This window comes from Terrapene carolina, unplaced genomic scaffold, assembly GCF_002925995.2.
Source record: "Terrapene carolina triunguis isolate 2854851 unplaced genomic scaffold, T_m_triunguis-2.0 Scaffold132, whole genome shotgun sequence".
Lineage (NCBI taxonomy): Eukaryota > Metazoa > Chordata > Testudines > Emydidae > Terrapene > Terrapene triunguis.
In genome coordinates this window covers 2,182,964-2,210,158 of record NW_020664483.1, presented here as the reverse complement: position 1 = coordinate 2,210,158, position 27,195 = coordinate 2,182,964, and the positions used below count along the sequence as shown (strand labels likewise).

Genomic DNA, 27,195 nt, shown 5'->3' with positions numbered 1-27,195 from the left:
GCAAAGCTCCAGTCTGTATGTGCAGCGTCTTGATGCAGTAGCTTGACTAAGAATATAAGATGTCTAACATCGTGGCTGCAGAGCTTCTGTGTGGAAGCCACTTCAGCTCAGTATCTGAAGAAGCTCTCTGCAGTCCCTAATGTACCACTGTCACAGGGCAAGAACTGGATGATAGCAGTATTATATCTTGTGGCTCTGCCTCCAGCCTGCCTTTGCTTTGCCCTTACCCACCCCAGTGCAAGTACAGAGCTGTTGTGGAACAGGACCATAACATTTGGCCCATTCAAATCCAGCCTTTTCTTGTTCAGCAGAACCACAGCTGTTCTGTTGTCAGGTGTTCCCTGTGGCCTAATAACACTGATCTAAAAAGCATACTAAACATTGGTACCGTAAAAATAGATTAAAAGACTTACCCTTTTTAAAAAAAAAATCCATAAACAATTTGAATAAAACCTCAACTAATCAACATGCTTTACGGTGCAAAAGGCATTCTGAAATAAAATTGTTTTTGAGTTAAGGGTCTGGATTCCAGAGAGGAGATCTTTATGTAGCCTCAATACTATAGACATAAAAATATAGGCCCCAGTCCATTGAACTCACTGGCACTATGCATGTGCATAAAGTTATTCTCATACATGGGTACTTGCAGGACCAGGGCCATACACAATACTACTTCCTGTATGTTCCAGGCTTCAAGAGTTGCTATCTGTTTGGACCTCATAAGCTGTGGTGATATTTGTAGGGCCACAGGCTCAGAAAGAGTTTCTATATTCTCTATTTTAAAACTACAACCTTGAATTCAATCTGTGCCTGCACAGGCAGCTAGTGAAATGAACATGCAGCAAAGAGGCAAGATATAATATCAATTTAGTAGTTACAGAGGAACAATTCGTTGCATGTTTCTTGCTTTAAATTTAACTGAATTTCAGTATAAAGGCTTATTAAAGGGACAAAGCTACTATACTCGACTTTAGGGCTTTTTAATACCAATGTCTGTACTTGGTAGAGAGAGATCCATAATAGCACTCATCCCTAGTTACCTTGCTTCTTACTACTTTATGTGCTGCATTTGCAGAAATGTTAACCAGGTTCTCTGGTTTACTGCTTCAAAGCTTTAAATGTGCACATTTCCTAAAGAAGGTGCCTCTTCCCAAGACAGAGTTGAAAATTGGTTTGTTCATTTTTGAACCTAAAGTCTTACATTTATTAGTCAAAACAGTATGCAGTACAATAACTCAGTGCTGTATTTTTTTTCTTTTAATGTAAAATTAATCTGATTTAGGATAACTGAGTGCTTAACACTCCACTTTTTTTTTTTTTAAACTATTCAGTAATTTGCCAATTTAGACAAAGGATCAGGATGCTTCCCCCCACCCTCATGTCAGAAAGTTATCTATTTTGATTTTTTATAACGTTGTTATATTGAATAAATCTGACTTTTTAAAATATGTAATTATTTACTTTTCTTTAACAAAAAATGCTTTCCTGAAGAGTCGAGGGTAGGACTTTTGTGGAATTTTCTGTTCTGTTTCCTGATGATTTTTTTTTTTCAATTATTGCTAGATCCTGTATTGTAGATTTTTGTAATCCCACGACTGACTTTAGAGCCTATTGGAAAAACAGGTTACAGTAGTAGAATTTTCCAACACATTTGGAGAGGCTGGCTTTCACCAGGGAGAGGCTAAGGCAGTTCTTTGGCTTGGACAGGGTTAAGCTAGGAATCAGTATCAAGGCTGTATCAGAGATTGGGGTTGGATTCTTTGACAGAGATGGAGAAGATCTGTTAGGTCAGTGGTGCCCAACCTTATTACACAGGAGGGCCACATAAACCCTAGCACAATCTTGTGTGGGCCAAACAGATTCTACATATTTTAATCAGATTTAAAATCACCTGTATTGATTTATATTTTACGTTCAGCTTGTTTTATGTATTTAGGTAGATTGTTTCCAGGGGCGGATTTACCATGAAACACACAGTGCCGTGGCGCAGCGCCCCCCAACAAAAAGGGGCCCCAGGGTCGGGCACTCAGGCAGCTCAGCGCTGGCGCAGCCCTTGCAGGGGGGCTGTGGGGAGCAGGAGAGCAGGGACGGAGGCTCACCTGCACCCTCAGGGGAGCAGGCGGGAGGTGCGGGTGGCAGGAGCGCTACGAACGTGGGCCAGAGGATTCCGGAGGAGCACAGGGCAGCCGCGCAGCCAGCCGGTGAGAAGCGGCGCTTTGAAGGGGAAACCGACGCTTCTCTCCGCCTGCGTGGCTGCCCCTGCTCCTCCTGAGTTCTCCAGCCCCTGCTCGCAGGGCTGGATTCAGAAAGGGGTGGGGCTTTAGGGGCTGCAGCCCCTAAAGCCCTTGCGTTCCAGCTCTGCCTGGCCGGGGGAGGAGGTGGGAGGCGGCTCTGAGAATTGTGGCCAGTGGGACCCGCGGGGGGCGGTGCCTGCAGGGCAACCACAGGACAAGCAGAGCCACCTGAACTCCCTACACCTGCAACCCCTGCCCCAAACGGGAGCTGCCCCAGGTAAATGCTCCACACCCCTGCCCCAGCCCTGAGCCCCCTCCTTCACCCGAACTCCTGGCCAGACCCTGCACCCCAACCTGTTCCTGCACCCTAACTCCCACCCAGACCCTGCACCCTGAGCCCCAGGAGGAAAATGCAGGGAAAAAAATTAAAAGGGGGGGGGGGGGAAAAGGGGGGGGGCCCCCCCCGGGGGGGGGGGGGGGGGGGGGCGGCAAAAATGAAGCTTGGCACAGGGCCCCACTAACTCTAAATCCGCCACTGATCGTTTCTATGTACTGTATTGTCTGTTTACACAGTTGTATAAACTAAAATGATGTAAACATGACGACAAAACGTTAATGAATTGAGTTTTAGTATATTGTGTTTGAAGCAGTCCGTGGGTCTTATGAAGTGCTCTGGTAGGCTGTAGGTTGGTCCCCCCCTTTATTAGGTCATTTAATCCAACCCCTACCAGCATGGAATTTTTCTTTAGAATACATTTTCCAGTGTTTTTGCCAGTCTAATTTGAAAATCCCAAGTAATTGTGCTTCCAACACTTCCCTACGGAGACTATTCCATACCCTAAAATACATCTCGTGATGAGGGCTTTTCCTCATACTCAGTTGTAATTTTTTCCTTTCTCAATTTCATTCCATTACAACTATTGTAAATTGCTCTCCATCCTTGGTGCCCAGTTCTTCAGTAACTGATACACTACACGTTGCAAGATTAGAACCTTGAATATTTGTAGGTGGCTTTGTCTCTTCCCTCCCCCCCCCTTTGCTATCCTTTAACCAAGTTATCTATATTTCATTTGTTAATCTCTATTGTAAATGAATCTCTCCTTACCATCTCTCACAATCACTTTTATTGCTCTTCTCTGAATGCACTTGCATTTATTAATATCTTTCTAAAATGTGGTATGAATAAATAAACATAGTACTCCAGATGCAGTTACAGCAAAGCTATTTTAAGTCTCTGTTCTCATTTGCTCATAACTTTTCAAACCTTTTAGCCTCTGGGGAAGAAATTTTATTTGTTTGGTTTCTGTCCCGTGAATTTTTTGGAAGTTGGAGCAAAGGCAGTTCAGCAGTGTTTGAGAGCAAAAGCCAAGACATTTTAAGTAGAATTGGTTTTGTGACATTGTTTTGAAAAGTTTGAGCACTAAAATAAGTGGGGAAATGAAGGTAGTATTTAGAAGGGCAATAGACCCAAAGGAGAAGTACCTTTTTGAGTTTTCTGGTGAATGCTTGTTTTGATTTGGCTGGAGACTCACCTTTTGCACATACACAACGATTTGATACAAGTTATTAATAAGTTTGGCATTGTTCCTAGTGTTGGTAGGACCCCCTATTTGTATGCTTGTGCTCAGTGAGATATGAGCTTCTCTCTAGAGTTCTATCTGCCCAAAAAGGAACAGTTTCTAAATTATTTTAGGAACACAGGATCTAGTAAAAGAGATGTTTCTTTTGCTGTATTCCCCACCAAAATGCCCCCTTAACCTACATATAGTACTAAGCATACGGTGGTAGCCAAGAAGAGTCCTGATTTTTAGGTCCACTTCTTCCACCAAATGCACTTAATAATTCTCTGCTTTACAACCCCTATTTAACAAAGCTTAGAGGTGGTGTAACTGAGGCACAGAGAGGTTATTTGGTTTGTTCAGGGTCACACAATTGAGACAGAAAAATTGATTTGCCTATGTTGCCCTGGGGAGGTACTGTGATAGGCATTGAGTTAGAGTTAAAGACCTGAGTTCAGCCACAGAATTACTCATGCACTCCCACCTTTGCAAAGGGCTTTGAAATCCAAGAATGAGAGAAACACTGTGTATGCTAAGCATTGTTAGCCATGCTTTTCAGATGAACAAAGGAACACAGAGGTTCAGTGACTTAACCAGGAAGCACTACGACATAGGAAACTAGATCCAGTCTCAGTGAACATATTTGATGCCTATTCATGAGTCACCTAGCTTTTTAGTGAATTTACATACTTTGCAAAGAGTGCAGTGATTTACTGCATTTTTAGGAGATGCACAGTGAGTGAGGCAATCCTCCACAGTATCTCTGCCCCTATTGTCTTTACATAATGTGTGTGAGCTGAGAGTATGGCTCCATATGCTCACCTTACAAGACCTACTCAGGTGCCTAAGAAAGGGCATTCTGATGACATCTAGCCAAATGATTCCAGATTGTATAATTTTTTTCCCCACCATACATAAAATTCTGTTAAGAGAAGTTTGAAAATTGTGTTCAACCTTAACTCTGCACCTTTGTGCATATGCATTATATTAGTCTCTTATGTAGTGCACGATTGCACTGTTTGAGAAAAGGTGTGACTGCTGCACACAAATCTCTTAGCGCTTCAACTTAAAGGTGTAACTTCTCTAGCTGTCAGCATTATTATTTATTATTTGTAGTGCATAGGAGCCCTAGGCATGGACCAGGATCCCATTGAGCTAGGTACTTTACAAACAGAACAAAAATTTGGTTCCTGCCCCGAAGGTCTTACATCCTATAAAGCAGGCTTTTATTGTGTAGCTGGGCCTGGCACTCTAAGGTGACATAAATGCAGTGTACTCTAAGTAACAGCAGAGTGTAGCTAAATTAGTTGCATACTCGAGACCTGAATGATCTGAGGCAAAATCAAATATCAGGTCTCAGTTTTTTTGCAATCAGAGGTCCATAATGATTGATTATGCAGGATTTCATCTACTGGGGTGGACCTGTCTGTCCCCTAGGCTACATTGACTTATCTGCAAAAAATGTTCCCATTGGCACCAAGATGAAATCTCTGGTAGAGCAGCTGCAATGGCGTAGTACTGCCAGGGAGTCAGGCACCCACCAGTGGCCAGAGCCAGTGTAATGACACAGGCCTCCTGGGATTCACCAGGTTTGGAGGCAGGCCCCACAGCCTTTTCCATGAGGCATGGATGGCAAACCACTGCATCCTCCCTGTAATGGGACAGTTCGATACATCTCTGCCTGGAGACGTTTCCCCTACATCAAGCCCCTTTCCACAGAGTTTAAACACTAACGGAGACCATTTGACCCTGTTTTCATAAACCTGTTTGTGTGTGTCTCTCTCCCCCCTCCTTTTCCTGATGTTTGTGTAAGAGCATTAAGGTTAGGGGCTCCTCGTTTTGAAAGTCCTGGCAATTTTTTTATCTATAGGGCAGTGCTGTTCTATTTTTAAAGCTTTGATATGTTAAGAGTATTTGTGCGTCAGCATAGTGTCCGTTTCCTTTCTTAAGGAATTCAAGGGTGATTATTTATAAATCCTTGTAGAATAAGTTATTGTTCTTTTTTAGCTTTTAAATTGGCTGTATTGAAGGGAGAATTATCACATGAGCGGACATCCTGACTAAGTGGAGTTGTCTGTATTTTTTTTAACCTACAAATTGGTTAGCTATAGAATATACATTATTTTTAAGCCACTGATTTTATTAGTAAGAGAACATTTGTAATCAGAAACTGAAAGAAAAAAAAGTTAGATTTGTTTTGCTGTATTTACCTCAAATGGAACTACGCTGCTGTGGATTCTGTGGCTCTAGACACTGATCTCAAATTCTAATGTAAATAACAATAGCTATGACTCAGATGTAGAATAGCCAGGACATTTTTAAATTATGTGGAGGCATTCTACTCTTTGGTTTAAACAAAACATGTTTAGGGTACACATTGTGTGTTTTAATAATATATAATGAAAATCATTCTGTGGAAACACTACTACTTATAGACAAATACACCTCTACCCCAATATAACGCTGTCCTTGGGAGCCAAAAAATCTAACCGCGTTATATTGAACTTGCTTTGATCCACCGGAGTGCGCAGCCCCGCCCCCCTGGAGCACTGCTTTACCGCGTTATATCCGAATTCATGTTATATCGGGTCACATTATATCGGGGTAGAGGTGTAGTTAAATAGTTTTATTCATGGTTTCTGAGTTTGGAGCCAAGTCAGGCATCTAAATAGGGGGCCTGATTTTCACATGTGCTGACTGCCTGAAACTACCATTGTTTGGCATCTAAAAATTCAAGTGCTCCTAGTTCTGGATGTAAACACCTACTGTTTGGCACTCAAGTTTGAAAGGTTTTGTCTTTAAGTGTAAAAGTGCAGTTCAGCTCTGTAAAAATGACATTCTCATCCCATACTGAGTAAAGGGAAATCCCCTATTTTCATTATTTGCATGACTATCTTATTAAGGAGACAGGTGGGTGAATTAACATCTTTTATTGGATCAACTTATGTGGGTGAAAGAGACAAGCTTTTGAAATTACACACAGCTCTTCAGGTCTGGGAAAGGTATTCAGAGTGTCACAGCTAAATACCAGGTGGAACAGATAAGGAGTTAACACATGTTAGGAGAGACCATTTGGGGTGAAGTGGGCAGGTAACACCTCTACCATTTTACAACAAAGCAGGGTTAGCGGCATGGGGGTGTTCTAGAGAGAGTTTGATGGAGGGGTGGTGATTATTCCATAATAGCCCATTATAGGGTTTCTGACCCCTTCTTTTGAAACATCTAGCACTGGTCACTATCATAAATAGGGTGCTAGACTAGATGACTCACTCATAAAATGGCATATATTTATGTGCATTTATAAAAATGCACTAAGTGCAACATTGGAAGAATTTTTCCAGTTCTTTTAATAATTGAGAGAGGAAAAACAAGTGTTTTTTGTGAATAATTTTAAAATGCAGTTGAAATTGATTTTATTCATTCTGCCTTGTATTGCCATGCCAAAAAGTTCTAAATTGTCACTAAAATAACAAGGAAATGTTGAGTGTACTGTATAACAGGTATCCATTAATAGTCTGAGTGTTTTCAAGTACACTTAGGTTTAAAGAAAACCATTCACTTTGAATCCTTGTGAAGTATTATAAATAGCAAATTTGTTGAAATGAAAGCAATGTGTTTTTTGTGTGTCCCCTAGACCCAAATTTTGTTCGGACGTTTCTCACAACATATAGATCCTTTTGCAAACCTCAAGAACTATTGAGTCTTCTGATAGAAAGGTATGTGACTTTTTTTGTATCTTCACTGGAGTGCTTGCTGCACTGGTCCATATGAGGAGGGATCTCTCTCTTCTTTTTTTCTTTTTTTTTTAATGTGGTGTAGGATTAAAAAAATGTTTTTATTTTAAAATTTAACATTTTAAAAAGATAGCTTCAATTTTTGTCACTGGTCTCTCTTAAAAGTTTTCATATCCAAGGATTATGAAGTCCAAAAGATTGATTGAAGTCAGTGGAGTTACGCTGAGTTACACCAGATGAGGATCTTGCCCCAAAAGTTTTGTCATTTTGCAATCTGTATTGGCACATACTTTGACTGTGTTGATATCCTCTATTTTATTTTTTTTATGTAGTGACATAAGATACATTTATTATTATTTCCAATTTAGTAAGTGGTTGCTCTACACTTACTAACTGGTAAGGGCCTGATTTAATGGAAACCCTCTAAACTTTTTGATGAGCAGGGGAGAAAGCAGAGGTATCTTCAATTGAATCAAACTCTTAATAGTTTTGTTAGTGCATGTTCTGAGAGAGGTTAACACAACAAATTACTGGTTCCTGTATACATCATTTAAATGAATGTAAAGGTTTAGACTTTTTTGTTTGTCCCATGCTAGGTTTGAAATTCCGGAGCCTGAGCCAACAGAAGCTGATCGTATAGCTATGGAGAATGGAGATCAGCCTCTTAGTGCAGAGTTGAAACGATTTAGGAAAGAATATATACAACCTGTACAGCTGCGGTGAGTATTAGAGAAATGCAGATAAAACTTCTCCTTCGTAGAGTGCCTCTGCAGATTCCCACAAGGAGTCTCTTGTCATTCTTCATGAGCCACAGAGCTACTGACAAAGTGGTAAAGCTATGAGGGGGCACTTATGCCTAGTTTGCATCACAGCAATCGGGAACCTGATTCCCACCTAGTAACGCATCCTCAGTTTCATTGATTCAGCTTATAAAACATTTATAGAACCACAAAGCTCCTTTCTTTACAGTACATAACTCATTGGATAATAAAAAAAAAGTTATTTTCTTATAAATGGAGTTTTCTGAATGTATTGTCTCTGCAGATGCACACTGATCCCTCCCACCTTCGGTATACTTCGGAATCCTTCTGAAGACTCTCTGAAATAGAGAAGTGAGGACAGGTTAAGGGGTCAGCTTTTATAAAGTTTTAGGTTCTAGAATGCTACAATGCAAATTAGGCACTAATGCTCCCTAATGGGTTTTCTGAAATCTGTGCTTCTAGTGGCTTGAGGGATGGAGCAGTAAGGCTACTGTAGACTCAGTTATACTGGCAAACCTGCACTTTTGCCTGTGTAGCTTGTTTCACTCAGGGAGCTATAATAAGCTATGCTGGCAAAATCTCAGGCCTGGTCTACACTACAGCTGCGGGTCGATCTAAGCTACGTAATGTGAGCTACGTTAGTAGCGTAACTCAAGACAATGTAGCTTAGATCTACTTATCACGGGGTCCACACTCCGCTATGTCAACGGGAGATGCTCTCCCACCGACATTGCTTCCACCTCTCGTTGAGGTGGAGTACAGAAATCGATGGGAGAGCGCTCTTCCATCAATTGAGCGTGGCTTCACTAGACCCGCTAAATCGATGCCGCTGCATCAATTGCAGCAGCACCGATTTAGCTCCATTGTGAAGACAAGCCCTCAGTTTTGCCAGTATAAGCTGCATCCACTCTAGAGGTGCCTTTCCAGTGTAGTATATTGCTACATCTATACCAGCAAAGCATTCCTAATGTAGATGTGACCTAAGTAAGTAACATTGTTTTCTAACTGACAGCATTATTCAGAGCTTTCAGGTGAAATTAATATATACCATATATACTCGTTCATTACCCGTTTGTTTATAAGCTGACCCCCCCAAGATGGTTAGGTAAAAATAGCAAAAACTGTATTACCCTTTCATAAGCCGACCCTATATTTCAGGGGTTGGCAAAGTTTGGCTCCTGGCCATCAGGGTAAGCTGCTGGTGGGTCGGGAGGTTTTGTTTACCTGGAGCATCTGCAGGCATGGAGCCTGTCAGCTTCCATTGGCTGGGAACGGCAAACTGTGGCCACAGGGAGCTGACCATGCCTGCAGACGCTCCAGGTAAACAAAATGACAATGTATTCAATATTCAATTCATTGATTCCATAGAGTTTAAAATCATCACATTTTGGTGTAGACCCGTTTATAAGCTGACCCTGCTCTTTGATGCGTCACATTTTTACCAAAAATATTCGGCTTATGAACGAGTATATACGGTAAATGTATTTAAGGCAAGAACTAGATGTGCACATTTTTTTGTGAATGTTTAATGTGAAATGAAAACTGTATATTAGCTGCAATTGATCCCTTGGTTCACCCTCCTGTATGGTCTAATTCTTACAGTAGCACCTGGAGATCCCATCTAAGCCATGGTGCTAGGCATTGTCAGACATAGACAGACAGTCTCTTCTCACAAAGACTTTATAATCTTTCCTTTAATGTTGTAGAGTGTTAAATGTATGCCGACACTGGGTAGAGCACCACTTCTATGACTTTGAGAGAGATGTAGATCTTTTGCACCGATTGGAAGAATTCATTGGGACAGTAAGAGGTATTTATGATTACAATAGATATCAGCATTTTAGAATATGTCCAGTGTTAGACATCTTTATTATGTGGTGATGCTTCCTTGCGGTCAGTGGATGAAGGAAAATGAAATGTTGGGTGCTTATGATGACTTATGTTACTCAGTGAATAACTTGAATAAACCTTTATTTAAAAATCAACTGCTATTTTCATTCCCAAAAATATGGTGCCTATTTAGAAAAATATGATCCATGTTACTTAACTCTGATGGCAAAAATATTATTCTAGTTATATTGAAAATGAATTGAAATAATTGAAAAATTGCCAGCAACTGAGTGGTTAGTTTTGAAAGCAGGTCAAAATAGTCTTTGGTCATCTGCTTATTGGGGGAAATCCCTTAAGCTATAGTTAGGAGTAACTTTCATAAAAGCTTAATGGAGGAAACAGTGTACTCTAGAGCAGGGATTCTCAAGCTGTTTTACAGTGTGGACCACATCTTGAGAGGTTATTACATAGGCTGCCCCCCCTCCAGTTCATAATTGTGTAGCAAGACTTCCCCATTCATTTTTAATAATGAAACATCCCTGTGGCAGCTACAGCTGTTGCATACAGGAAAAGGTTATATTAGGAAAGTGTTTAATGTATATTTAGCAGCTTGAAACAGGAAGAGAACAAGCTATCAGTTCACTGTGTACAGTGACTATCAGTTCACTGTGGACTGTCAGCAAATTCTGTAGACTGGCCAGTTTGGAAATCTTTGGTCTTGTGGACAGAGCATAAGACTGGGATGCGGGAGTTCTTTGAGTGATTGCATGTGTCCATTCCACTTGAGGTGTGTGCGCACCCAGTGCACTAGTGTCGTAGATTTTTCCCTTAGTGATACCTGTCAGTGCAGGACGTATGCCCTTTGCTACCTCATACTACTGCTCAATGTTATGAAGGGTAGAGCTGCCCCCAGCCTCCCCTCCATTCCTTCTTACCACTCATGAAAGTAGTCAGAGCATGGTAGCTTGCTCTTACAAGTGCTTTTTTCCCACTTGCTGGGAATTTGTTTTTCTAGTATATGTAGTTGGTACTCGTCTAGTAGTTTTATAGTTAGTTTAGATATGTTTAATTTATTTAGTATTGTTCTTGGTGTATATTTTGGTTTCCACTTGTCTGGGGGCTGACGCCCAGTACCAAGGCATCACTCAGTCTCTGGCCTGGTGGTTCCTCCAGTGGAGTTGTAAAGGGAGGCTCCACCTCTGTTGAAGAGGGTTGCTTCCTCCCTGGAATTACAGGTAGAAGTAGTTCAGATAAGCATGCACAGATTGGTGGACATTTTGGGGTCTGCAGGGCCTCCTGAGGGGCTTGCTCCATAAATGAGAATATTCTGGAACCCACAAAGGTGTTGTGGCAAACACCTTCATTGCCATCTACAGCCAGTAGGACTGAGAGGAGGTCTTAAGTTCTGTGAACTGGTGAGTGTACCCAGCCAGTGTACATATGAGAGTTCCTTTTGTTCCTCTACAATCAACATTGACTCCGGTTACAGACGCTTCTTCCCTAGGTTGGGGAACCCACCTGGGGAGTCTCTGGTCTGGCCAAGAGATAGATAGCTCTCCGCATAAATGTGAGGTTGTTGAGAGCTCTCTACTTAGCTTGTCACACTTTCCTTCCCCACAGAAAAGAAGAAATTTCCTAGTTCTTATGGACAATACAGCAGCAATGTTCTATGTGAACAGACAAGGAGGGGCCAGATGGAATCTCCTGTGCTAAGAGGGAATACAGCTTTGGGAGTTTTGTATCACCAATACAGTTCACCCCAAACCCCGTCTGGGTATTCAGAACACTTCAGCAGATGGCTTGAGTAGGTCTTTCACCAGTCGCCATGAGTAGTATCTCCAGCCAGATATAGTAAGAGTCATTTTTCAAGCATAGAGGTTCCCCATGTAGACCTGTTTACAACTCGTCACATCTGAAAGTGTCAGCAGGGTGGGTTTTTTCTTTTTTCTTTTTTCTTTTTTTTTTCTCAAGAGTGGGTCACAATCCAGCATCCCTGACAGATGCTTTTCTGTTACCCTGAAGGACAAACTCATTTATGCTTACCCTCCAGTTCCTCTCCTCCCCAGAGTATTATTAAAAATCAAGCAGGATCATGCTCGTACAATCCGCATAACACCGGTGGGGCCTTCCCAATATTAGTTTTCCACTCTGCTGAGCCTCTCAACTTGGGCTCCGCTGACACAACCTCCAGAATCAGTCCTGATCTCTCAGAACTACAGTCACCTCCTTCATCCTAACCAGTGACTCTTCATCTTACATCCTGGATATTCTGTGGGAAGTACCTCAGGAGATCTGTCCAAGGAATGTACAAAACATTCTTTTGAATAGCAAGAAACCACCTACTAGGTACACTTACCTGTTGAAGTGAAAGCAGTTCTTGTGGTCTCAGCAGAAAGGTGTTTCTCCACTCTGGGCTCCTATACAGCATATCCTGGACTATTTGATACAGCTGACACGTCAAGGTCTTTCCATCAGAGTTCACCTAGCAACTATCTCCACTTTCCACCCTCCAGTTGCAGATTGCTCTGTATTCTTCAAACCAGTGTCACTCAGGTTCTTAAAGGGTCTGAACCCTTTATTTCTCCAAGTGGAGTATCCTATCCCTCCTTGGGACTTAAATCTGGTGTTATTAAGGCTGATGGGTCCTCCCTTTGATCTGTTGGCTACCTGCTCGTTGCTTCATCTTTTAATGAAAGTGAACTTTGTGGTGACGATTGTCTCTCCACAGAGAGTAGGAAAATTGCAAGCCCTGGTGTCTGACCCACCTTATACAGTCTTTTACAAAGACAAAGTGTACTTAAGCCCACATCCAAAATTTCTGACCAAAGTAATGTCACACTTCCATATCAATCAGCCAATATACTTACAGCCCTTCTTTCATAAGTTTCATTCTCATAAGGACAAGGAGAGATTCCATGCATTGGCTGTCAGGAGAGCATTAGCTTTCTCCTTGGAAGAAACTGTTTAGATTGTCCTCACAGCTGTTTGTGGCAGTCGCAGACAGCTTGAAGGGTCTCATTTCAAAGAATAATCATTATGGATTTCCTACTGTATACATTTGTGCTATGACACATTGTGACTCTGCCAAGCACAGTGCTGGCACATTCAACAAGATAACAAGCAGCTTCTGAGCTTTTCTAGTTCATGTGCCTGTACAGGACATTTGTAGAGCTGCAACTTGGTCATTAGTTCATACTGTTGCATCTCATTATGCCATCTTTCAGCAGTCTAGAGATGATGGCAGATTTGGACGTGTGGTGCTTTAATCATTATTTAGGTAGATTCTGATCCCACCTCCAGTTTGTAATGCTTGTGAGTCACCTGACTTGAAATGGACGGGGGAGGGATAGCTTAGTGGTTTGAGCATTGGCCTGCTAAACCCAGGGTTGTGAGTTCAATCCTTGAGGGGACCACTTAGGGATCTGGGGCAAAAATCAGTACTTGGTCCTGCTAGTGAAGGCAGGGGGCTGGACTTGATGACTTTTCAAGGTCCCTTCCAGTTCTAGGAGATAGGATATCTCCATTAATTTATAATTTATGTGCAGTCACTCAAAGAAAAAATGCTTACCTAACCTGTTCTGTAACTGCTGTTCTTCAAGATGTGTTGCACATGTCCATTCCACAACGCACCTTCCTTCCCCTCTTTATTGGTGTCTGTCTGATAAGAAGGAAGTGAGAGAGGTTGAGGGCGGCTCTGCCCAACAGGTACCACTAATGGAAGGATCTTCAACACTAGCACGCTGGCCATGCACACACCTGAAGTGGAATGGACATGGTCAACACATCTCAAAGAACAACAGTTACAGAAAAGGTTAGTAACTGTTTTTTTCTGGGGTCCAGTTTTCCCTTCGGTTCCATGTGTGAAACTCCCATTAATTCAGAAGGAATTACGTATATGCTACTACCAGGATCACTGGGCTCCTACTACTATTTCTAGCTTTGCCGCTGCTTGGCTTTGTGTGAGTGAAACCCTGCTGTGCTTGTTTGCCCTTCTGTAAATTGGGGAGAATGCTTACTTACCTCAGAGTATTGAGGCATAATGTTTGTAACATGGAGATTTAAAAAATGACATTGGCCTCTTTGGAGAAACATAGAATTAAAAGGGTTAAAGAAATATTAATGATGTCTCTTTATTCCAGGTAAAGCTATGAAGAAATGGGTTGAATCAATCACAAAGATAATCTACCGGAAAAAGCAGGCACAAGCCATTGGGCCAAGCCACAATATTACTTTTGAAAGTTCACCTCCTGCAATTGAGTGGCATATAAGCAAGCCAGGACAGCCAGAAACTTTTGACTTGCTCACTTTGCACCCAATAGAAATTGCTCGACAGCTCACTTTACTCGAGTCAGATCTTTACAGGTATTTTTCCTCCACTGAAAAACTGAATTTACTGTACTACGTTATTACACAAACCCAAAATATTCCCAAAATTACTTCTGCAGGCCCTCTGTACAGATCCCCCACTATTGGCATACCCCCTTGACACATGTTGTGTGCTAGGTTGTTAATTAAGACTTTTTTTGGAATAATGGTAGTCTTTTTTAGACGTTTTATATTATTGTGCTTTATTTTTTTTTATTATTATTTTTTAGAGCTGTACAGCCATCCGAACTAGTTGGAAGTGTGTGGACCAAGGAAGATAAAGAAATTAATTCTCCCAACCTTCTCAAAATGATACGGCACACCACTAATCTCACTTTGTGGTTTGAAAAGTAAGGGGGTTTTTCGTTTGTTTTTTAAATCTCTTCTTCTGGAATGTTAGTGTATCTATATAGTTCATTCAGATACTTCCTGAGAGATAACCTGAGGAGAAATTTTGCCTTGGGGAAGCCTCTACTCGGGCAATGGCTAAATGTTTCAGTTTGCCTCTGAGAACAACTACTTGTAAGTAGGCTTGGCAGAATTTGATTTTAATTTTTTCTTTTTTTAATTTCGACAGAAAATGTGTTTATTTTTAAGCACTGGTTTTGATTTAAAAAACGAAAAAAATGTTCACAGTCGCACAAAATTATGGGTTTTAAGCTTTTTTTTTTTTTAATTTTTATCTATTTAAACTTTCACAATTGTGGAAAATTTTGCAAGGGTCAGACAAGGGGGGTGTCAGACGATAATTATTTAATGATAGTAGATGTTGGGATTCAGATAGTTAAAGCTTTATAACTGTTAAAACAAAATTGTCAACATCACATGTCAAAATACACAAAGTAAATGTCCTGAAATCAAACTCTAAGTTCTCAAGCAGCATTTTTCTTGCTTTGCCTGTCTATAAACTTTTATCATCATCAATAGAAATATTTTTGTGTTGGTTTATGTGTATATGTTGAAATCAGTGTTTATCAACTTTTATTGATAAAAATCTAATCCTTTGAAGCCTACTTCTAATATTCCCAGCTTTTTAACCTGAGAAACGGGACCGAACTTGTTCTAAATGTTTCTAAATCTCCCTCCAGTTATTTGGTGGGCCTTGTTGGATCTGTTGAAACATTTCAAAATGGTACACTTTGTGCTATAGCTGAATCTTTGTTGCTTGGCAGAGTTCTGGCTCTGTTTTATTTCTACAAAATTAGCGTTCTGCTTGTGTACTTAGATGCATCGTAGAAACAGAAAACCTAGAGGAAAGAGTAATTGTAGTGAGTCGGATAATTGAGATCCTGCAAGTTTTTCAAGAGCTAAATAACTTCAATGGTGTTCTTGAAGTTGTGAGTGCTATGAACTCTTCACCTGTGTATAGACTGGATCACACATTTGAGGTAAGTTACAATGTTTTCAGTTTTCAATCTAGAAACTGTAACAGTTAAGTTACATTCTGTTACTATAAATGCTTCTCCTTTCAGTAGCACATTAAGGGTGGTAAAGGGTTCTTGGGCTTTGAAGGAGCTTTTGCTTTTATACTCAATATTCACACTGTCTGGGCACAGGCACTGCCAATCACAAGACAGAGAGGAGAGACTAGAAGGGGCTGAGGAGAATAAAGCAGAAAACTAGAGTGAAAGAATAAAGCACAGAGGAGGATGAGGGTTAAAAACCTGAAATAAACAGAAAGAACAGTGTCTTAAAGGGAAGATGAAGAAAAACTTTTCAACTGAATTTTTTTTAAAAAATATTCAATATAGAAATATTACAAATAAGGGGAAACAGTTAATGAAAAATATGGAAGAATAGCTGCACCAACACTCAGAACTGAAGGAAATTTGTCATAGCTCATTGTTAGACTTTCTAAAAAAATGCTGGTTTATTACAGGGTCAGTGACAGCAAATACTATAGTTAAAGGTTGCAAAACGATCACTATTATAACTCATTTTTCAGATGCTTACAGTTTTCTACAACTTTTGCCTTTTGGGCTGAATCTCTGACCAAAGACGAACGTTTCTGAAAAGTTTTACTAAAATTCCTTCCATCACTTTTGAGTTGTTGGGGAGGGAAAAAACCAATGATGGTGAATCCCCAGATGTACTGCACATGTGTGCATAGTTCTATTTGTAGTGCTGTACCTAGTCCTCTGAACTCCTCCAATTATGACTTCTGTTATTTGCATCATCTGAGGATTTAGTTCTCAGTGTAGGATCATTTGATGTAGCAGATCAACTGAACCATTGGCAAGGACTACTGTGCACAAAGCAGGAAAAGCGAATACTTCAACAATATGCAGGCTGCACCACAAATATAAGTGTACAGTGTCTCTGGCTTCCCCAAGGGAAGTAAAATCACCCGTGGAAGATTGAATGAGAGTGTAAAATATAGCTATAAATTTCTATGTAATGTCAGAGGTGGTTACCTCTAATTTCAGGGGTCCCCAAAGCGAATACAGTGGTGAGCAAGGCAGAAAGACATGGCAAATCACCAGAGCCCACTCCCTGAAACCAGTATCAGGCAAGATTGAAAATAAAAGATGATTATCAGAGAGGCATAGGCAGATTGATCAGAGCAGTGGGTGTCTGGGGAAAGAGGTGGAACACGCCAGCTGCAGGAAACAGGAAAATAGTCTGCATCTCCTAGCAGGTTCCTTCCATATACTTTAGCATAGGATCCATACCCAGTTAATTGGGCTGCTTGACCCTCACTGACATGTGGGTGCGTAACTGAATTTTCCATAGGCATTTGCAGGATTTAAAGATTTTAGAGGTATGCTACCAATATTATGATTGAGAGGAAATCAAGGCTGCACGCAGCAATAATTTACTTAGCTACTATAATAGCAAGATTATGGTCAGGGGCTGAGGGATATGTATGAAAGTCAGGCTTTTGTAAGAGCCCTAGCTGACCTGGTTGGAGGTTCAATGTCCTGATTCTTATATACCCATATAGCTCTTTTCATCTCTAGATCTCAAAGTGTTAGTATCCCATTTTTTAGATGGGGAAACCGAGTCCCAAAGAGGTTAAGGGCCAGAATTTTAAGGGTATTGAGATGTTGCTGTGCTGAGCATTGCAACACCAAACTGATTTATGCTGTTACAACAACATGTAAATGCCTTTAAAAATCTGGGCCTGTGACTTACCCAAGGTCACACAACAAGGCAGTGTCAGCTGTCAGTCCTAGTCTTGTAGATCGGGCACTGTACCACAATCCCCTCCTCACTAACCGATCTGTATATCTTTTCAGCAAATTCCAAGTCGACAGAAAAAGATTTTAGAAGAAGCTCATGAATTGAGTGAGGATCACTATAAGAAATATTTGGCAAAACTCAGGTCCATTAATCCTCCATGTGTGCCTTTCTTTGGTAAGTAGGTTTGATTCGGGATGAACAGTATAAAAGAAATGTCAGTGTTTTACAAAGACTGAGCTAAAGCACTCTACAGAAATACAAGCAGAAGTGAGAAGTATATTTTAAAGGAACACCGTGAGCTTGAAGTCCAGTCAGTTTTTTTTAAAAGGAGTTAAACTTAGTTTCAGCTGTCTGGTTGTAAAACATTTCATCTCCCCTACTACTGTGTGAAAGATCCACACAAACGGGCAATATGACTGAATATGCAGAGGAAAGAATTAACTGACCACAAAGTAAACTGGGGAAAAACAGAGAAGTATTTTTTCTAATCCGTTCTACTGACTTTAGGTATTGCTTGCAGGGAAAAAAGTGTTTTTTAAAGGACCATTTAGACAGAAATATGATTTTTCTGAAGTTGATGGTATCCTTGTAATGTGCACATTACTTGGAATAACGATGGTTATTCTTCGAGTGATGGTTGCTACCCTGTTTCCCCGAAAATAAGACATCCCCCGAAAATAAGACCTACTTCCAGTTTTGCCTCTCGCTGTAATATAAGACATCCCCCGAAAATAAGACCTCCCCGATAATAAGGCCACCCCAGAATATAAGGCCCCGAAGCTCCAGGAAAAATAAGACCTCCCCTGAAAATAAGACCTAGCGCATCTTTGGGAGCAAAAATTAATATAAGACACTGTCTTATTTTCGGGAAAACACGGGGTATGTGTATTCCACACACAGATAGGCCTGGGCACCATGCGCCCGAGTCTGGAAATTTTTAGTAAGCGGTGTCCATTGATCTACACATGCAAAGTAGTTTCTTGTGCTCCAAACCAAGTGTATAAAGGGCAGCATGGACTGATGTCTCTCTAATTCCTTCTTACCTCCACATGGCCCAAGTCTGAATCTTCTGTGTTTGCTACATAAGAACGGTCATACTGGGTCAGACCAATGGTCCATCTAGCCCAGTATCCTGTCTTCCGACAGTGGCCAGTGCCAGATGCTTCAGAGGGAATCAGTAGAACAGGGCAATTATCAAATTGGACAACAGAGGATGGATAATCTCAGCTTCTGGCAGTCAGAGGTTTAGGGATACTCAGAGCATGGAGTTGCATTTCTGACCATCTTGGCTAATAGACATTGATGGACCTTTTCTCCAGGAACTTATCTAATTCTTTTTGAACCCAGTTATACTTGTGAAGGCCAAAACATCCCCTGGCAGTGAGTTCCACAGATTGACTGTGCATTGTGTGAAGAAGTACTTCCTTCTGTTTGTTTTATCCCTGATGCCTATCAATTTCATTGTTTGACACCTGGTTTGTGTGTTATGTGAAGGGGTCAATAACATTTCCTTATTCACTTTCTCCACACAATATATGATTTCATAGACCTGTATCATATTCCCCCCTTAGTTGTCTCTTTTCTAAGATGAACAGCCCCAGTCTTTTTGATCTCTCCTTACGTGGAAGCTGTTCCATACCCCTGATCACTATTGTTGCCCTTCTCTGTACTTTTTCCTATTCTAATATATCTTTTTTGAGATGGAACAACCAGACCATCAAGCAGGGGCCTACCATGGATTTATATAGCGGCATTATCATATTTTTTTGTCTCATTATGTATCTCTTGCCTAATGGTTCCTAACATTGTTAGTTTTTTGATTGCTGCTGCACGTTGAGCAGATGTTTTCAGAGAACTATCCACAATGATTCAAAGATCTTTCTTGAGAGGTAACAGCTAATTTAGACCCCATCATTTTGGATGTATAGTTGGGATTATATTTTCCAATGTGCATTACTTTGCATTCATCAACATTGAATTTCATCTGCCATTTTGTTGCCCAGTCACTCACTTTTGTGAGATCTCTTTGTAACTCTTCGCAGTCTGCTTTGTACTTAACTATCTTGAGTAATTTTATATTGTTTGCAAACTTTGCCACCTCACTGTTTACCCCTTTTTTCAGATCATTTATGAATATGTTGAACAGCACCGGTCCCACTACAGATCTTGGAGGGGACCCTGCTATTTGCCTCTCTCCCCTAGGAACACTTGCCTATTTATTCTTACCCTTTCTTACTCATCTTGTAACCAGTTACTGATGCATGAGAGGAACGTCTCTTATCCCATTACTGTGTACTTTGCTTAAGAGCCTTTAATGATGGACTGTGTCAAAGGCTTTCTGAAAGTCCAAGTCCACTGTATCAGCTGGATCATCCTTGTCCGCATGTTTGTTGACCCCCTCAAAGAATGTGAATAGGTTGGTGAAGCATGGTTTCCATTTACAAAAGCCGTGCACCCGAGGACTCAATGATGGACCCCCCTCACAGGTCCAGTGCCCTCATCTGTGGAGTTCCTGTGGGTTCCATTGTCTCTCGTTAGTCCTCTTGTTGTTCAATATCTCTGTGAAACCATTAGGGGAGATTGACACAGCATGGACTAAACTGCCAGCAATACGCAGACAGTGGCTAGCGCCACATCAGGCATAAAAAGCATCATCTCCGTTATCCAGGGCTTGGCTCAGATCAGTAACTGGCTAGAGCTAAACCGAGAATGAATAAGGCAATGCTGGTGAGAGGAAGGAAACACTTAGAGCTCTCCACTTCTGTCAGCTCAATGAAATTACATTGCCTCACAACATTCAAACATAACTTATTCTCTTCGCTGTTTTAGGAATTTATTTGACTAACATCTTGAAAACAGAAGAAGGCAACTCTGAATTTCTTAAGTCCCTGTTGTTTTTTAATACATGTGGTGTGTGCTTTGTAAGTGGTAGGTAAATAAATAGATTGATCTTGAGATTCTCATGCAAACAGGCAGTTTCAAGGAAAGGTTTAAGATATTGCCATTATTTGTAAAGCAGACAACTGTCATTGATTGTGATAGAGAAAATTTTGTTTCTACGGGTATACCCTGCACTTAAAACTCCACGGTGGCGCAGCTGTGCCACTGTAGCACTTCATTGTAGATACTGCCTACACCAACAGGAGGGGTTCTCCCATCAGCAAAGGTAATCCACCTGCCCGAGAGGTGGTAGCTAGGTTGACAGACTAATTCTTCCATTGACCTAGTCATGGCTACACAGGGACTTAAGTCAGCTTAGCTATGCCACTCAAGGGTGTGGATTTTTCACACCCCTGTGCGATGTAGTTATGCCAACCGAATTTTTTAGTATAGATCAGGCCTGAGTAATTAAAATACACAAGTTTAATTCTTTTAAAAGGGCTTCATATTCCAGCTATATTGTTTATTTCCTCATAGTTTTGTACTGTAGTATCTGAATGTTCTTACTCTCTTCGCTGTTTTAGGAATTTATTTGACTAACATCTTGAAAACAGAAGAAGGCAACCCTGAATTTCTAAAGCGACATGGAAAAGAACTTATAAACTTCAGCAAGAGAAGGAAAGTAGCTGAAATAACAGGGGAGATCCAGCAGTACCAAAACCAGCCATACTGCTTACGAATAGAACCTGATATCCGGGTAAGTTGCATTTTCTTATGCTGAAATATTGAGAGCTTCTTTGTGGTGATTATTTCAGAAATAATTTTAATAGAGAAAATCAAAGGAATCTGTAGAGCAGGCTGTTTGCTCCTGGGTCTCCAGCTTTATGTGACACAGTGCAGGATGTCCCTTGCTCATAGAGTTTTTTCACACTATAAGACACCAGTAGTAGCAGGCAGTACACGAGGCTCCTCGTCTGCTGACCAGCATGATCCACTGACTCCCAGTACCTTAGCCTACTGGCCCGTTCTTTCTTGGCAGAGGTCAGCAAAGCTCTCTGCAGGAGCTATGTCATTTTCCATGATCCATGAGTGGAAATCCTGCATGTTGCTATCTTGACAGAAGCAGAATTTAGGTAGTTTTCTCTTCTGCTGTATTAAAATATGACTTCTCCTTTCTACATTGAAGTTACTACAAATCCTAAAAGGAAAAAAAAGTCTTTAGTATAAATTGGCCTTTCAACCCTGTTTGTAAGTCATTTCTTACATACATGCCTTAAAACACCGTGTTTTCCTCCTTGTAGTGAAGTCCTAAGGAGAGGTGAGGTAACGCACATGGGTTTTACTGATGTCCTCCCAAGTCAGTGGATTTCTGTGTGCTGGCAGTTTGCAAGCTCTTGCCCCTAGTTTGCCAGAGTAACGGAAATTGTGAAATGATTGTCAGTTATGTTTGATATTTTTACTGATTTTTTTTTTTTAAGTTAAATTTCATATAATTCACCTTTGCTGAATAGTACTTACATAGTGCTTTTGAAACCGTTGGGACTACTTGTATCATAAAGTATGTAGAATCTGCCCCATGAAAGTAACTTATACGATGTAATCTTCCTAAACTTCCTGTGTTTCAGAGGTTTTTTGAAAATTTGAATCCAATGGGAAATAGCATGGAGAAAGAATTCACAGATTATCTGTTCAACAAGTCATTAGAAATAGAGCCGCGAAATTCCAAGCCTCCACCAAGATTTGTTAGTATTCAGATTTTATTTTTTTCTTAACTTCAAAAATGTTTCCCACAATGCAGCAGAGATTGTTTTAGAATTTATATGCATAATGATGAAGCTGCATTTAACTGATTTTGTGATGGAGATGAAGGTAATTTGATTTTTAAAATGTATACTTTCAATTCACTGCAAGGTTTTTAACTGCACAATATTGATATTTGGTATCACTGCAGCCAAAAAAATACAGCTATTCCCTCAAATCTCCGGGTGTTCGTCCATCGAACCCAAGGCCAGGTACCATGAGACACCCTACACCGCTGCAACAGGAGCCAAGAAAAATTAGTTACAGTCGCATCCCTGAGAGTGAGTCAGAAAGTACAGCATCTGCACCAAATTCTCCACGAACACCATTGACACCACCCCCTGCCTCTGCTACTTCCAGTACTACAGATGTCTGCAGCGTCTTTGATTCAGATCCTTCAAGTCCTTTTCATTCAAGTAAGTGCTAAAGCTAGGAATGCTAGGAATGCATTTAAATAATGAGGACAGTCACAAATGTGTTTGTCCTATTTTATGATGTAAATTGATATAGCAAATTTGAAGGACCAAAATGATCTATCTGCAGATGTTTTTGCCTCCTTGCACAATGGCAGACAGTTTCAATGCATTTTTACTTAGATTACTATTATCTTTAAGTTTATTTTCAAGTGAGAGATGGGATAGGTTAGGAATCTTGCTTGTACGTCATTCCATGTTCTCTTCCAGTTTCTGCGAGAGCAGAATGTGGAAAGGGACACATCCTTGGCCCCACGTATTCCATGATGCTGCAGCAATGGAATTTGCTACCAAACCACTCCTTGATGCAGAATTGTGCTCCAGAATCTAAACTTCCATTTAAAAAAATCATGGCCAAGATGGAAAGTTTGTGGTGAATTCAGCATCAGGGTTTTGCAGTTGGTACACAGGCTGACTGGTAGTCTGTTATTGAACAATGAGGATAAAAATTTACCTCTTCTGCCTAATTCATAGGGAGGCAGTGTGGTGTAGTCGATAGAGCACTAGACTGGGAATTGGAAGACCTGATTTCTATTCCCAGCTTGGCCACAGATTTGCTGGGGTGACCTTGGGCAAGTCACTTCACCTCCCTGTGTCTCAGTTTCCCTATACGCAAAATGGGTATAATGATACTGACCTTAATTGTAAAGCACTTTGAGATCTGATGATGAAAAGCACTAGACCAGTGGTTCTCAACCAGGGGTACGTGTACCACTGAGGGTACGCAGGGGTCTTCCAGGGGGTACATCAACTCAGCTAGATATTTGCCTAGTTTTATAACAGGCTACATAAAAAGCACTAGCGAAGTCAGTACAAACTAAAATTTTATACAGACAGGATGAAAAAGTAAACAATTTTTCAGTAATAGTTTGCTGTGACACATTGTATTTTTATGTCTGATTTTGTAAGCAAGTAGTTTTTAATTGGAGGTGAAATTTGGGGTATGCAAGACAAATCAGACTCCTGAAAAGGGTACAGTAGTCTGGAAAGGTTGAGAACCACTGCACTAGATGAGAGCTTAGAAGTATTATGCTGCCAGACCTGCCTAAATGTTCTCAAGAAAAATGTAGAGTTAAAAAACATAAAGTTTCCATGAAATTGAAGAATAATTGCACACAATTCCCCCCTCCACCAAATCCATCAGTTATTCCTAGACATACAAATACATCAGTTCCCTCTCTCCCTTCATTCACTACCAGGCAAAGAAGGCTACTCATTCTGTAATGCACTTATAATAATAATAATAATTAATACCTAGTTTTAGAGCAGTTTTCATCAGTATGCTGCAGAATGCTTTACAAAGGAGATAAATATCACCAGCCTCATTTTCAGATTAATATAACAGGAGCACAGGGAGGTGAAGTGACTTGCCCACAGCAAAAGCCATTCAGCGGGCCAATGTCAAAGCTGGGAATAGAACCCAGATCTCCTGAGTTCCATTCCAGTGCCCTATCTGCTGGGCCATCCTGTCCACTGAGTCATGCTGCCTCCCATAAAATATATATTTCATAGGTAGCTTACTTTAGTTTCACACAAGGATCTCCATACTTCACAGTTGTTCTTTTATGAGCAAAAAAAGACATGATGATGGTGTGCTGAATTATCTCCTTTGCATTCGTATTTCAGTAAAAGCAAATTGTTGCTAATTAAGTGGTCATTAAAAGCAATCCGAACGAGTAAAGGGCAGATAAAGTACATCATGTTGAAGGTTTTTGTTTTTTAAATATCCATCAGGATCTGCATCTGTGTCATCCATAAGCTTTACCAAAATCTCTGATGAAACTTCTGGTCCTCCTCCTGTTCCTCCACGGAGACGACCAGAGTCTGCCCCAGCAGAATCATCCCCATCAAAGGTGAGAAAGCTGTGGGCCCAATACCTATCGCATTCAGGTGAAATGCCCAAATCAGACTTCACGCATAAGCCAGTGCCTGAAAAGTGAGGGTTAGGGTAAAGGGAAAAATAACTTTTAAAGAGTCATACCTTGTTAGTTCAATTAGATGGGTAAGAATAAGGAGCGCTATGCCTCACACCTGCACAGCGACAGCTCTGTGCAACATCGTCTCATCTGCCCCAGGCTTAAAACTAATTAAAATAATAGCAAAAGGGTCTAAATTTAGGGTGAGAAATGTTTCTTATTCTCCTGCCCTGAGCTTCTTGGCTCCTATCCTGGCATTGGCTGGGAGCACTTGAGGTTTCATGTAAACCTCCTTGTCCAGGAAGATAGTCCAAAAGGAGGCTATGGGAAGTAAAGTGCTAAAAAATAGCAGTAATGTGAGAAGTCTTAAACCCTACAATCTTCCCTAAAAGATGAAATAAAATATACTAACCTAATGACATCTTGTTTAGTGTTTCCTCTGCCGGTTGCCATTTCTTGCCTGCCTTCATACTCGATCTCTCCTCTTTCCTCTTGCTGTATGTGCTTGTCTGGCCATTGGTCTTCATTTGGGACCTGATCCTGCACTTGTTGGAGGCATTGACAAAGCTCTTTTGACTTAAGCGTGAGATTGTTCAGGGCCTTAGAAAATTAGGGTGAAATTATCAAAACCACTGAAGTAATATAGGAGCCCAAGTCCCATTGGCTTTCGGTGGCGTACAGTATTGTACTGTCCTCTTGGCTGTCGGCAGCATACAATATTCTGTAGTCCTGTTGGCTGTCAGTGGCATAGGATCATAGAATCATAACCATATAGGGCTGGAATGGACCGAGAAATTATCCAATCCAGCCCCTTGTGCTGAGGCAGGACCAGGTAAAACTAGATCATCCCTGAGAGGTCTAATCTGTTCTTTAAAATCTCCAGTGATAAATATTACACATCTTCCCTTGGAAGCCTATTCCAGGTCTTAACTACCCTTATAGTTAGAAAGTTTTTCCTAACGTCTAACCTAACCAGGAAGAAGAGGTAGATGAGACTGTTTTTTTAAAAAACTAACAAAATCATCCAAAACCCAGGACTTGGTGGTGATAGGAAGCTTGAACTACCCAGACATCTGTTGGGAAGATAATACTGTAGGGCACAGATTATCAAAAAAGTTCTTGGATGCATTGGACACAACTTTTTATTACAGAAGGTGGAGAAAGCGACTAGGGGAGAGGCTGTTCTAGATTTGGTTCCGACAAACAGAGAGGAACTAGTTGAGAATCTGAGGATGAAAGGCAGCTTGGGTGAAAGTGATCATGAAATGATATCATTTATGATTCTAAGGAATGGTGGGAGGGACAAGAGCAGAATAAACACATTGGACTTCAAGAAGGCAGACTTTAGCAAACTCAGGCAATTGGTAGGTAAGAGCCTGTGGGAAACAAGTCTAAGGGAAAAAAGAGATCAGGGGTGATGGCAGGTTTTTAAAGAGACATCATTAAGGGCACAAGAGCGAACTATCCCAGTGCTCAGGAAAGATAGGAAGTATGGTAAGAAATCATCCTGGCTAACCAAGAGATCTTCAACGCTCCGAAAGTCTAAAGAGTCCTACAAAAAGTGGAAACTAGGTCAAATTACAAAGGATGAATATGAAAAAACAACTCAAGTGTGTAAGGACAAAATTACAAAGGCCAAGGCACAAAATGAGATTAAACTATCTAGGGATATAAATGGTAACAAGAAACATTTACAAATACATGGGAAGCAAGGGGAAGACCAAAGACAGTGTAGGCCCATTACTAAATGAGGAGTGAAAGGCAATAACGAAAAACGTAGCAATGGCCTAAGTGTTAAATGCCTATTTTGTTTCAGTTTTCACCAAAAAGTTGACTAACATAGTGAACACCAGTGTAAATGGGGTGGGATCTGAGGTTAAAATAGGAAAAGAACGAATTAAGAATTACTTAGACAAGTTAGATGTCTTCAAGTCAGCGGGGCCTGATGAAATACATCCTAGAATACTTAAGGAACTGGCTGAAGAGAGCTCTGTGCCATTAGTGATTAACTTTGAGAACTCATGGAGGATGGGAGAGATACCTGAGGACTGAAAAAGGGCAAAATATAGTACCTATCTATAAAAAGGGAAATAAGGACAACCCAGGGAGTTAAGACCTGTCAGTTTAACTTTAGTACTCAGAAAGATAATGGAGCAAATATCAAACATTCTATTTGTAAGCACTAGAAGAAAATGAGGTAATAAGTAACAGTCAACCTGAATTTTTCAAAATCAACAACCTAATGTCCTTCTTTGATAGGGTAACAAGCCTTGTGGATGGGGGGAAGCAGTAGATGGGATATATCTCGACTTTAGTAAGGCGTTTGATGCTGTCTCCTATGACCTTCTCATGAACAAACTAGAGAAATATAGTCTAGGCGAACCTACGAGAAGGTGGGTGCTCAACTGGCTGGAAAACTACTCAGAGTGGTTATTAATGGTTCATAATTGTGCTGAAAGG

At 40.7% G+C, this 27,195-nt stretch overlaps 1 protein-coding gene across 1 annotated transcript in view; it reads left to right on the top strand.

Annotated features, from left to right (window-relative positions):
• Nucleotides 1-27,195, top strand: part of SOS1 (SOS Ras/Rac guanine nucleotide exchange factor 1) — an 85,409-nt gene that overhangs the window by 51,278 nt on the left and 6,936 nt on the right. The window contains exons 11-21 of the mRNA XM_024202577.1: nucleotides 7,428-7,509; nucleotides 8,124-8,246; nucleotides 9,995-10,098; nucleotides 14,258-14,480; nucleotides 14,714-14,833; nucleotides 15,709-15,871; nucleotides 17,723-17,840; nucleotides 21,131-21,303; nucleotides 22,172-22,288; nucleotides 22,498-22,762; nucleotides 24,554-24,672. Of these exons, the coding sequence (XP_024058345.1) occupies nucleotides 7,428-7,509; nucleotides 8,124-8,246; nucleotides 9,995-10,098; nucleotides 14,258-14,480; nucleotides 14,714-14,833; nucleotides 15,709-15,871; nucleotides 17,723-17,840; nucleotides 21,131-21,303; nucleotides 22,172-22,288; nucleotides 22,498-22,762; nucleotides 24,554-24,672 (1,607 nt within the window). The remainder of the gene's footprint in view (nucleotides 1-7,427; nucleotides 7,510-8,123; nucleotides 8,247-9,994; nucleotides 10,099-14,257; nucleotides 14,481-14,713; nucleotides 14,834-15,708; nucleotides 15,872-17,722; nucleotides 17,841-21,130; nucleotides 21,304-22,171; nucleotides 22,289-22,497; nucleotides 22,763-24,553; nucleotides 24,673-27,195) is intronic.